The sequence below is a fragment of the Orycteropus afer genome, unplaced genomic scaffold (genome assembly GCF_000298275.1).
Source record: "Orycteropus afer afer isolate SDZICR_OR568_19922 unplaced genomic scaffold, OryAfe1.0 scaffold00127, whole genome shotgun sequence".
NCBI classification, from domain to species: domain Eukaryota; kingdom Metazoa; phylum Chordata; class Mammalia; order Tubulidentata; family Orycteropodidae; genus Orycteropus; species Orycteropus afer.
Window position 1 is genome coordinate 5,850,159 of NW_006921714.1, and position 12,900 is coordinate 5,863,058.

Genomic DNA, 12,900 nt, shown 5'->3' on the forward strand with positions numbered 1-12,900 from the left:
CTCTGTGGAGCTTTTTGTGTTTTTATGGCAATGTCTGTGCACAGCCAAACAGAAATTATAGCCAGCTTGGTCCTTTAGCAAGAAATGTGGTTGAGATGGACTGGTTCCGTCAGTAGAGCCCAGCCCTGACGTCCCAGGCAAGCTGAATCTCCTGGTGCCACACTGAAGCAGGCTTTTGGTTTGGTCCATTGGGGACTTTGGATGAAGTCTCCATGGTGATGCATCTTGTTTATGCTTTCACATGGTTCCCTGAACAAGTCTTCACCAAATGGAAGCTTAATGGTTGATTCCGTATGCCTGGCTACCTGGAACTTATGATCTATCAACACAACACTACTGTGAATTCTCTGAAGGCAGAGATGGTGTTTCATTTATTTTTGTGTATTTCTAGAGCTGACTTGGAGCTCAATAAAAGTTTATTTCAGAATAAACACACTGTTTGAAAAAGTCTTTAAAATGTGGTGCATCGGGGGCCTGCAAGGTGTTAGAATTATTACTGATACAAAATTCTTAGCTAAGTCTGATCATTTTACAACTGAAATGCACACAGATAAGTTTTCAGTAAAGATATTGATGAAATACCATTTTCTAGACTGAGCTATACACACATTCCCCACTTTTTCAAAGTTCACCGTATGCCACTTCACTTTTATGAAAGAGCTATTTTCACCAACTGAGAAAAATCCCATAAGGATTTTCACTTTTACGGAAAAAGCCAAAAAGTGAAATTGGCGTTCAGCATTTGCTTTGCAGCACACCATTAAAGAGGCAGCGCACAGCCTGAGCAGCAAGCGTGGGCATGGCCAGGCTCCTTCCCTGAGGGGACTGCACTCAGCATCTCAGCATCAAGCCTCCGTACCTTTGAACTGTCTGTGGATGCTATGTGTTAGTGTTACTTAGGTTCTATATGTTAATCGGTAGGTTATTTTTTGGGGTCTAGGAATGTTCAAAAATCTTTCCCACGTAAATTCATGGTAATTACTTCTTTGCTTTACGCCATTTCAGTTTATGAAAGATTTCATAGGAACTCTTTTTTCATATAGCAGAGAAACCTTTATTAGTCTAGTGCGTATACATAAGAGCTTTCTTATTGAAGAGAAGACTTATGGGAAGGCAGACTCTCGAGGAGAAATTATGGTTGCAATCCTTCTTTCCTTTAGAGAGGAACTGATTTTCCAGGATAAGCAGTCCTTAGCCATGTATGTTGTTGTTGTTGTTGTTGTGTGCTGTCGATTCAGATATGACTCATAGCGACCCCTCCTTGAGTTTCCGAGGTGGTATCACTATGGAAGTAGATTGTTCAACCTTCCTTCCGAGGAGTGGCTGGTGGGTTTGAACCGCTAGCCTTCTGGTTAGCAGTCAAGTGCCTTAGGCACTACTCTACCAGCATATGTTGTTGTTGTTGTTATGTGGCTTATTTCCAATGGGGTATCTGGGACATTTTTTGCCTTTCAGTGAACATGTAATCACTATATAAATTGGTTGGAGGCTGAAGCAGGGATCTAATCTGCCTGTTTTCAGGTGAGCCTCTGCACACCCAGTGAGAACACGCCTACAGAAAGCTTGGCCAGGCTGGTGGCCATGGTGTTCCAGTGGTTTCACTCCACGGCGTATATGATGGATGATGAAGTTGGCAGTTTGGTGGAAAAGCTGAAGCCTCAGTTTGTCACCAAGTGGCTGAAGACAGTATGTGATGTTCGCTTTGATGTCATGGTCATGTGCCTTCTTCCCAAACCCATGGAGTTTGCCAGGGTAAGTGGGGGCCTATAGCGTGAACTCGCTGGAGAGATGGACTCGGTTTGGAGAAGTGCCACTTTAGCCATTAGGGTGTTCTCTGCTCTGTAGAAGAGGAACACCTCTACTGGTTTCAATTAGGATAGCTAAATGACTTCAGTGTAGTAGCTGTAACTCAGGCAATGTGCTACTTTGATGCTGATTAGAGATAATTTGTGAGATTATGTTTAAGCATAGAAGAGAATATTCTTTTCGAAGTTACTCAATATTTTTATTAAGATATGAGAAAAAAAAAAAAGCCTTTGTATGAGGTCGCTAAATCTCAGTGCCTGTGTAAAGCCTATCATCCAACTTGGGGCAGTTCCTGTGGTTTCACATACTGGCAATGAATGGCAGGACTTCCTGCCAAATGCTCCTTTTGTCTGCTTGAGAGACATATTTCTCTGTGCTTATTCTCTCGCTTCTGCCTCGTGGAGCACAGCATCAGATGTGCAGCAGGGAAGACCCCATATTGCCCAGACACAAGCTAGTTTCTGTCTGCTCTAGCAAGAAACAGTTTTTGGCAGCAATACATGAAAACTTTTTTTGAAACTATTTTCTAAGTTTTGTTTTTATTTGTGATTTTCTGTTTATTTTCAAAAAAGATCATGGGGCAGTTTTCAGTTCAAAACCGTTTTAAAATGAGACATTTAATGACGGAATAGCACATAGAGTAGTGAGAGGAGCAGCTTTGGTCTGACTTCCAGGACTCAGTGATGTGTGCGTTTATTAAGTACTTCCTTCTTCTTCAGTGCCACCTACTGACTCACATACAGAATGAAATTTCTGAATAATGGACATTTCCCATTTCTGGATGTTTTTGAGTATGTTGATGTTTTCTAATGATTTTTCTTTTGGAATAGTGAAGAATTGGTGTGATCTGCTTCTGAAAGATAAGAAGAAATGAATACATGGCCAAAGGAATGCCAGCAGTGACCCGTCCCTGTGTTGTCAGTGTTTTTCTTCTGACTCTGGGTTATAATCACCAAAAACAAAAGAAATCCCAGAAACATAAGCACTTCTTCCAAATAGTCAGTCATTTCATATTTGGTCAATATCACACCACAGAGATAGTGTAATTCAAAATGAGATTGATTTGATTCTTTGGAATAGTATGGAATCATAGGTATAATAAACCCCAAAAGCAAACTCACTGTCATTGAGTTGATTCTGACTCATAGCAACCCTACAGGACAGAATAAAACTTGTCTACTGGGATTTCCAAGGCTGTATATCTCTTTGGAATCAGACTGCCTCATCCTTCTCTCTTAAAGCAGCTAGTGGGTTCGAACTGCTTATCTTTTGGTTAGCAGCCCAATGTTTTAACCACAGTACCACCAGAACTCCAAAACCAAAGTCACTGCCATTGAGTCATTTCTGACTCATGGATGTAATAGGTTTTGGTTTTTTTTTTAATCATTTAAAATAATTGTCCACAAATCTTGTGTTACATGGTAAAGATCCAGGACCAGTCAACCCTTTGCTATTTTGATACAAGGGCATAGGATTTTTATCTAGTGCAAGTCATATGAGCAGAACCTAAATTCCTGGTTTTAATATTTTCCTGCTGTGGAAGATTAATATACTATCATAAGCAGTAAAAAATGGCAGTATTTTTTGTTCACAGGTTCAACCAGCCCTAGAGCATTCTTGGGGGAAAAAAAATCAATTGTGGCAGAATATGCAGCATAAGAAAAATAAAACTACACTCTTCCACCTCATTTTCTGTCATAAATAATCTTACCATGAAGGGTGCAAGAGTGGAAGTCAGTGTTCCTCTGAAGCCCCAGTAACACAGCACAGAGTGTAACGGGTTTGTCGAACTTTGGAAACAACAGTACTCTAATAGTATGCTCGGCATGTGGGCATACATGTTTGGAATTTTAATTTATGTGTGATTCAGGAAGTCTGCAATAGAATAGTTCCAATGTGATCTGTTATGAATATTTGGACTTAATCTGTGGCTGTGCTTCGTTTTGTATAACTAATTGATCCTGTGGTTTGTGGATTCTTGAAAATCGCACTCTGAGGAGTCTGGTTGAGGACTCAGCTGGGAAGGAGTGTGTCGCACATGAGCTGTGCTCATTGCCTTTAGGAGGTCCTGGAGTATAATTGTAATGAATGCATGTTCTTTCTCCCTGTGGCTCTGGAAACCCAGGTTGGCGGGTACTGGGATAAGTCCTGTGGCACGGTGACGCAGCTGAAGGAAGGGCTCAACAGGATCCTCTGCCTGATCCCCTACAATGTGATCAGTCAGTCTGTGTGGGAGTGTATCATGCCGGAGTGGCTGGAAGCCATCAGAACAGAAGTCCCAGATAGCCAGCTGAAGGAATTCAGGGAAGTATTAAGGTGGGTGAGTAGTTTAATGCAAAACAAAACTGAAACAAACTCACTGCCGTCGAGTTGGATGTGACTCATAGCGACCCCTCTTTGAGTTTCCGAGGCGGTATCACTATGGAAGTAGATTGCCCAACATTCCTTCTGAGGAGTGGCTGGTGGGTTTGAACTACCAGCCTTCTGGTTAGCAGTCAAATGCCTTAGGCACTATGCCCCCAGAGCTCCCAGTTTAATGAAGTCAATGCAGTTATAATGATGTCTTACTACATGCCAGGCACTGCACTAAGCATTTTATATCATCTTATTTACTTTGTAACAAACCTGTGGAGAAATCTGAAGCCCCCAAAATGAAATAGCTATTACAAATCATGATAATATTCTTGTGGAATACTAAATTCTTATTGACATTGAGTCTATTTTGACTCATACCAACCCTACAGAACAGAGTAGACTGTCCTATAGGGTTTCCAAGGCTGTAGTCTTTGTGGAGGGAGCTCTCGTGGTGTAGTGCCTAAGGCATCTGACTGCTAACTGTAAAGCCAGCTGTTCATACCCACAAGCCACTCCTCGGAAGGAAGACTAGGCAATCTTCTGTAGAAACACTGCCTTGGAAACCAAAGGAGGGGTCACTATGAGTTGGAATCGACTGGATGGCAGTGAGAATGAGTGAGAGTCTTTATGTAAGCAGACTGCCACTTCTTTTTCCTGCAGGTTGGCTGGTGGGTTTAAACTATTGACCCTTCATTTAGCAGTGGAGTGCTTGATTATTGTGCCACCAGGACTCCTCAGAATACTGTATAGACACATCATATTGTTAGATTCTTTTCTTTTTTTTTTATTGTGATTTGGGTGAAAATTTACAGAGCAAATTCGCTTTCCATACAGCAGTTCACATACACTTTGTCTCATGACATTGACCACAATTTACCAAAATGCAACAGCTCCTCTCCCACTTCCTCCCGATAGTTACCTCTTCCCTATGTCCACCCTTCATGCACTTCTGCCCCCTGAGCTGTCTCCCTGTGCATAAGCAGCCCTTCTTTTTCCCATGATTGTTCTCTCCAAGGAGTGTATCTACCTCAGGTAAATATTCAACTCATACGCCTGTCTTTTGTTTGGCTGGAAGCTACAAGTGTGGGTTCATTTCCAGGCCTGAAGGGCATGTAGGGGCCATAGTTTCAGTGGTTCCATCAGGCTCTGTCAGACCACCAAACCTGGTCCCCCCCCCCTTTTTTTTCTCCAAATGATTTTGAGTTTTGTTCCACATTGTTCTCCCTCTCTACCAAGGGTCTCCTACATAGATCCCCTTCTGAGTGGATGACAGTAGCCGGGCGGCACCATCTAGTTATTCTGGTCTCATATAGGCTGCAGATCGGAAGGTGTTCCAGTCACTAGGACTAATTGTTTCCATGAATTTTAGGTTTCTTCATTCTTCTTTGCTCTGGATGAGGAGAGACCCATCATTGCATCTAGATGGCAGCTTGCTAGCTTTCAAGATCCCAGTCGCTATTCGCCAAAGTAGGAGGTGGAACAATGTTTTGTATAGTATGTTATGCTAATTGAGCTTGATGTCCCCTGTGATTATGGTCCTGAGCCCACAGCTTCCACTACTCGGTCCCTCTGGGTAGCTGGCTGTGACCAAGCAGTGACTACAGCCTTGCCCCTTGTCAGCTCTACTATACACCTGGGAATTCTGATCATTCACATAAACTTATAGGACCATTGTGTGCCAACCCTACACATGTTCTTGGATACACTCCCCACTTCATAGACATACCAATAGTTCAGCCTGTCTACCCGTATACCCATGTTTGCCTTCACTGACAGCGCAGTACTATATGCTGTTAGAGTATTTTCAAATATAATTTTGATTGGATTTGGTGGGAAGAACACAAAGTAAAAATGTTTTTGGAAGCTGGTGAGAAACTCTTAATTCCTTAGATCTGCAGTTCTTTCTGTTAGACCCAACCTAAGTAGGAATACTGCTGTTATTAACAACCTCATGACTTGAGTCGGCCCTCTGTATCTGTGGGTACCACATAAGCAACCCACTGTGGGTCAAAAGTATTTAGGGGAAAAAAAGATAATTAAAGTGATCAAAGCAATCCCTCAATGACTAAGAGGGAGTGTAAAGTGCTGTTTACATAAGACATTTGATTGACTGCCAACCAGAATGCTGGCAGTTCAAATCCACCAGCCACTCCTCGGAAGGAAGTTTGGGCAATCTACTTCCGTAGAGATACTGCCTTGGAAACCCACGGAGGGGTTGCTGTGAGTCAAATCGACTTGATGGCAGTGAGTTTGGTTTTTTTTTTTTTTTTTGTACTTTGTATTAGGTATTATAAGTAATCCACCAGCCGCTCCTCGGAAGGAAGGTTGGGCAATCTACTTCCATAGTGATACTGCCTCGGAAACCCAAGGAGGTATCGCTATGAGTTGGGTCCGACTCGATGGCACATAAGAACAACAACAACAGAGATGATTTAAAGTATAGAGGAGGATGTGCATAGGTTATATGCAAATTCTGTGCCATTTTATGTCAGGGACTTGAGCATCCACAGACTTTGGTATCCATGGGAGTCCTGTACCAATCCCTTATAGATATCAAGGGCTGACTGTGTCTATTATAAAATATCTATTCCAATGATACAAACCATTCTATTACATTACAATGGGCATGTTAACGACAGTTCAGAGCACAGACTAATCTAAAGTGGTTTGACTCTCCAAATACAATTAGAAATGTTTTGGTCTCAACAGCAGACCCTAATATATGCCCATTGGTCATTTACTTTTGTTGCTCTGCTTTCCAGCAAAATGTTTGACATTGAGCTCTGTCCTCTACCTTTTTCAATGGAAGAGATGTTTGGCTTTATTAGTTGTCGATTCACAGGATACCCCTCCTCTGTGCAGGAGCAAGCTTTACTGTGGCTTCATGTAAGTGAACGATTCTTTTGATCATTCTGGGCAATAGTACTTAGCCTATGGACTTTAGATCCCAGGGTAGAGGGGCAGGGAGTTATTGCAAAGAATCAGTAAATATGTATGTTTGCTGGGAACCATTTGTAGATTAGTGTTTCATGTGCTTAGGTAAATGGCTATATTTAAGATATATGTAGCTATAGTCATCATTAACAAAACACAAATGTATGCAATAGCATAACTGAATTCCTGGTAGCTTTTTGTCCTTATGTATTCTTCCATCGGTGGATGCTAAATGACTATCTTATGAAGTCTTTTTTGATAAATCTTTTGATATTAGACAGGTCCTTTCCTAGGAAAGAGTGGGAGCTACTGATTCAGGGAGCAGTTGATGCTGTTGCCTCAGCCTGCAATGATTTCTCCCCTGTCTCCATTTGTAAAGTCTGAGTTATCCTTTTAAAGTCCAACTCAAAAAATATTTTCTCTGTGAAGGTTTTTCTACTTTGCATCCATCTTTCCATCAGAATTCATTATTCTTTCCTCCAGTATTCATATAGTTTCTCTTGTGAATTGTGTTCATTTGTGTCTTAAGTTGTAGTTAGTTTTTGTTTCCCTCCCTGATTACAAACCTTGAGTTTGGGACCATGTCTTACTCATCTTTGAGTTTACCACCCGCTTCACCCTTTCTTCCCAGCATCTAGCACATACCATGCATTTAGTGGATGTTCATAAAAATTTATTAAATTGGGTTGAATACCTGAGAAAGTTTGGATAGTTTCATAAAATGAGGATGGACTCAATGTTTAGATCAACTGGGAACTCATGGAAGGATGTGATATCATAAATTCTTCAAGTTGTAGGGATACCTGTCTGGGTTCTAAACTAAGGAAAATACTTTCACAACTAACAAAGAATAAAAGGGCCATTACAAAAAGTTGCCTTTGGGACTCAGACTTTTAATTTTTTATCCCCTGTACCAGCTATTGATAAGATAATTTCTCATTTTAGGAAAAGCCAATACTTCTATGATGGCTGGGTGCTATCTCAGTTACTAAGTACTGAAAGGGGCTAAAAACAAGTGTTGTCAAACTGTGCCATTGGAGGGGTGAGCAGCAGGGCTGTACACCTCTGAGGGTACTTGACGTAGCTTCAGTCTGAAGACAGGGTGCTGCAGTTGAAGAAGGTTTTAAATCACTACTCCAGTTTCTTCCATGTGGAGAATAGAGTAGAAAATATAGTGGAGGGAGTTGATTCACTTATTAATTAATTATAGACACATTTATAGAGTTCCTATGTGCCAGGCACAGTGAGAGGAATGGGGACAAAAGGGATAGAAAATGGTCTCTTCCTCATATTCCTTTTCTTGGAGAAGTTCAATGGAAGAGATTGTAGAAGATAATTAAATAGTGAAAAGTGACAACTACTCTAATAAACATATGTACAAAGTTGGAAAAAGCAGAGAAGAGGGATAGATTAGTTCTATCTGAAAGAAGGAGACATTTATTTCTAGAAAATTCGTTACAGGTAAGGTGACTTGGTTTAGCCACAGGAGGATATTTGAGATTGCACAGAGGGCAGGATCAGATGGGGCATTCCCATCAATGGAGAGGATAGACCAGAGAGGGAATGGACTGGGGCCAATATCATTGTTCGCAGATTATCAATAGCCTAGGAGAAAGATGATGAACCAAGGCAGTAGCAGTGAGTATGGAGAGGAGGAGGGAGTGGCAAGAGAGAGTTTTAATAGACAGACCATGGTGGCTTATTGGATGTGGGAGACAGAGAACGATGACTTTCAATGACAACTTTTATTTCCTTAGTATGAAAAGTTAAGCATGATTGTGCTGATATTCAGAATGTGTAAGGCAACATGTCCTTGTGTTCAATAGTTTGCTTTGGAAAAAATGTTAAATGTAGTTTTGTGGAGTTGAAAGTTTACATATTTTTGGGGGAATTTATGCTTTTTTTTCCCCCCAGGTGTTGTCGGAGTTAGACATCATGGTTCCACTTCAACTATTAATAAGTATGTTTTCTGATGGAGTTAATTCTGTCAAAGAGCTGGCAAATCAAAGAAAATCAAGAGTCAATGAGTTGGCAGGGAACCTTGCAGCTCGGAGGGTAATTATTGCCATAACCGTTTTTATCTTACTTACCAGCCACTAGGCAGACCAGTGTTTCATTTTGGGGATGAAGGGAATGGATTTTTTTTTTTTTTAATTGAGTTTTGGAAACACATGATGAACTAGTGGTAACTGTGATCAATGCTATGACTATGAGCAACTGAGCACCCCCCCCTTCTTCTGCTTTTTTTTTTTTTACCCTTTGTCTTCTTATGGGTGAGAAAAGTCAATATACTCTTATTTGAAGTGTATGAAAAGTGTTGGAAAATTTCGATAAGTTTTCTGTGAAAGGCCAGTAACTTTATAGGGTTTCAGCAGATGTACTAACATTCCCCAGAGTGTGATCAAGGTTTGGAGAGGCGACTCTTCTTTCATGGTTGGCAAGAACTCTTTTCGGTTCTCTCTTTGTCAAGCCTCCATAAAGGTGTCCATAAAATCTTCTCTGTTGTACACCACCAGCTCCTAGTTATTGTACCTTATATCTAGTGGCTGAAAAATATAACATGATCATGGGATCATAGTTTATATTCAGTGCTTTTAAAAACAAATCATTATTTTCTCATCCTCTCGTTAGAAACCATTTGACAAACTTATTATTTATTATTTTTTTTCTTTGATAATCTTTAATATTACATTCCTTTGTGAGCAGGTTATACTATGCAATGTTTTCACAATTAATGATATTATCTGATGCTCACAGAATTGTGAGAGGCTGTTAGGGAAGAAATCCTCATTTTTGTAACCAACTACTTGACTTGAGGTTCCGTACAGTGAAGTGACTTGCCATCGATGTTGTTGTTAGGTGCCATTGAGTTGGTTCTGACTCATAGCACTCTGTGTACAATGGGACTGATCACTGCTTGGCCTGCACAATTCTCATGATCGTTGCTGTGTTTGTGTTCATTGTTGCAGCTACTGTGTCAATCCATCTCACTGAGGGTCTTCCATTTTTTCGCTGACCTTTTACTTTACTAAGCCTAATGCTTGGTAAAATAGAGCTTGCTGTAGATAGCACTATCAGTATCCAGGTACTCTGATTCTTACTGAGGATGATCTTTCCCTTTACCTTAGAATTGCTGTTCAGGAACCTTTGTGGTTACTAACACGGTCTATAAGAGAGATAATATGATTTGAAATATAAATTTCGAATTTGATATAAAGAAAACAAAAATCCTCACAAATGGACCAATGAGCAGCATCACAATAAATGGAGAGAAGACTGAGGTTGTCAAAGAATTCACATTGCTTGGTTCTACAATCGATGCCAATGGAAGCAGCAGTCAGGACATTAGACGACATGTAGCACTGGTGAAGTCAACCGTGAAGGAACTGTTTCAAGTGCTGAGGAGCAAGGATGTCTCCTTGAGGACTAAAATGTGCCTGACACAAGCCATGATATTTCCAATCACCTGGTATGCATGTGAGAGCTGGACAATGAATAACGAAGACCGAAGAAGAGTTGATGCCTTTGAGTTGTGGTGCTGGCGAAGAATGCTGAAAGTACCGTGGACTGCTAAAAGAACTAATAGATCTGTCCCAGAGGAAGTGCACCCAAAATGCTCCTTGGAAGTGAGAATGGCCAGACTTCGTCTCACCTATTTTGGTCATGTTGTAAGAAGGGACCATTCCCTGGAGAAGGATGTCATGCTTGGTAGGGTGGAGGGTCAACGAAAGAGGGGGAGGCCTTCAAGGAGATGGATTGATACGGTGGCTGCGATGATGGGCTCAAGTATAGCGGGGATCGTGGAGCTGGTGCGGGATCGGTCAGTGTTTCGTTCTGCTGTGCATGGGGTTGCTATGGGTCGGAAACGACTCGGCAGCATCTAACAACAACAACAACAATATGATTTGAGAGTGGTGTCCAGATGTGTCAGTCAGGGTCCTGCTGCAGCATTTTTCTTAGATAGCCCGAATGAAGAGACTTTAATGGAGACTCTGCCTACAGAGTTATAGAAAAAATTAAGGGAGCAGATAGGCACCCCGAGACCTGCAACAGTGTACATGTGTGTATGCATGTATGATTGGTGTTGTGAGATGCCATCCAGTTGATTTCAACTCACGGTTACTTCATGTGAGAGACTGCTCCATAGGCTTTTCCAGGCTGTAATCTTTATGGAAGCAGATTGTCAAGTCTTTCTTCCATGGAGCCACTGGGTGGGTTCAAGCTGCCAACTTCTCAGTTGGCAGCTGGTGCTTAACCAGGGCTCTGTGTGTGTGTGTGTGTGTGTGTGTGTGTGCTATACCTCAAGGACTGGAGGGACAGGAAAAATATTTCTGGAGACCAATGGGAACTGAAACTATGGAGGAAAGGCTGACTAGGGAAGCTAGAAAAAGTGATGGAGATACTGCCAGAGATGTACCAGCAAAGCAGGCAGGGGATAGGGAGAAATATTCCTACCTTTCTCTCCTCCCACTTGAGATCTTTTGCTGGTATCTTCCATTGACTGAACCCAATTAGAAGCCAGTCAGCAAAGGAGCTGGGAGAGACATAGTCCACAGCATCTTGGGCACAGAAAAGGGCAGTTAGGGTCTGGGATAGAGTTTGGGTGGGCAGATGGAGAATAAACAGTGCAATAGGCTTGACATAGATTAAGTTTTCCCAGGATATTTTAATAATTATAGTACCAGAGGTCATTCTTATTCAACCAGTCATGCCATTCTGAGATTGTATAAATTATCATGCAATATAGGATATGGTTTTTAGTAGATTCAGACAGCTTAGATTAATTTGAAATGTTTGATGACAAACACTTCTGACTTTATCCTTCAGGGTGCTGATGTTTCATTTACATGACAATTAGCCAGGCAATTTGGATGGTATTATTTCTTGTTTTTTATTTTAAGAAGCTCCCTATAGTATTTGGAGATATTAATGCCGTTGCATAAGGAAGGAAATTATTGTGACAGCTGGAAATATTTTCCACAAAGTCCTCAAATATTTTGTACTATCATTTGAGCTTTTGCAAGTCCAGTTATATGTGTTGATGTTCTTTCTTCCAGGTGAGTGTTGCCTCTGATCCTGGCCGACAAGTTCAGCATAATATGCTGAGTCCGTTTCATAGTCCTTTCCAGAGTCCATTTCGGAGTCCTATGCGCAGTCCATTTCGTAGCCCTTTCAAGAGTTTTGGACACCCGGGAGGAAGGACTATTGACTTTGATTGTGAAGATGATGAAATGAATCTGAATTGTTTCATCCTCATGTTTGACCTTCTCTTGAAGCAGGTAGCTGAAGCATGAGCTTTTTAGTTCAGAGGTGAAGAAAGAGGGAGAGCATTGTCTAGCGATTCTTTCTTTGTGTGGGGCATCTGAACATTTACTGAAATGACGCAGCATTACTTCATACATTTTGCAAATTCCTTTGGGAATTTCCTAAAGAGTCTGAAAAATATTTGTATGAATATCTGCAATGATACTGACATATGACAGTGGACTTGAATTCAGAAAACCCTTGCTTAATTAGAATCAATTTGGGTGAATATGCTGGATGAACAAACAGGATACTACTGTTGTTGGGAAGAGTTAGACACAACTCTATACTGATGGGGCTGATTTTATTACACATTATAAATTGATTTTTGTAGGCAGTTTTTATTTATTTTTTATTTATTTATTTTTTTAGGATTTGGGTGAAGATTTACAGAGTAAATTCACTTTTCATACAACAGTTCACATATACTTTGTCTCATGTCATTGACCAAAATTTACAATGCAGCAGCTCCCCTCCCACTTCCTCCCCATAGTTACCTCC

At 41.0% G+C, this 12,900-nt stretch overlaps 1 protein-coding gene across 1 annotated transcript in view; it reads left to right on the forward strand.

The window, feature by feature from the left end:
• Window positions 1–12,900, forward strand: part of UNC79 (unc-79 homolog, NALCN channel complex subunit) — a 284,033-nt gene that overhangs the window by 104,120 nt on the left and 167,013 nt on the right. Inside the window, exons 13-17 of the mRNA XM_042781482.1 lie at window positions 1,522–1,752; window positions 3,932–4,122; window positions 6,924–7,047; window positions 9,010–9,150; window positions 12,153–12,374. Of these exons, the coding sequence (XP_042637416.1) occupies window positions 1,522–1,752; window positions 3,932–4,122; window positions 6,924–7,047; window positions 9,010–9,150; window positions 12,153–12,374 (909 nt within the window). The remainder of the gene's footprint in view (window positions 1–1,521; window positions 1,753–3,931; window positions 4,123–6,923; window positions 7,048–9,009; window positions 9,151–12,152; window positions 12,375–12,900) is intronic.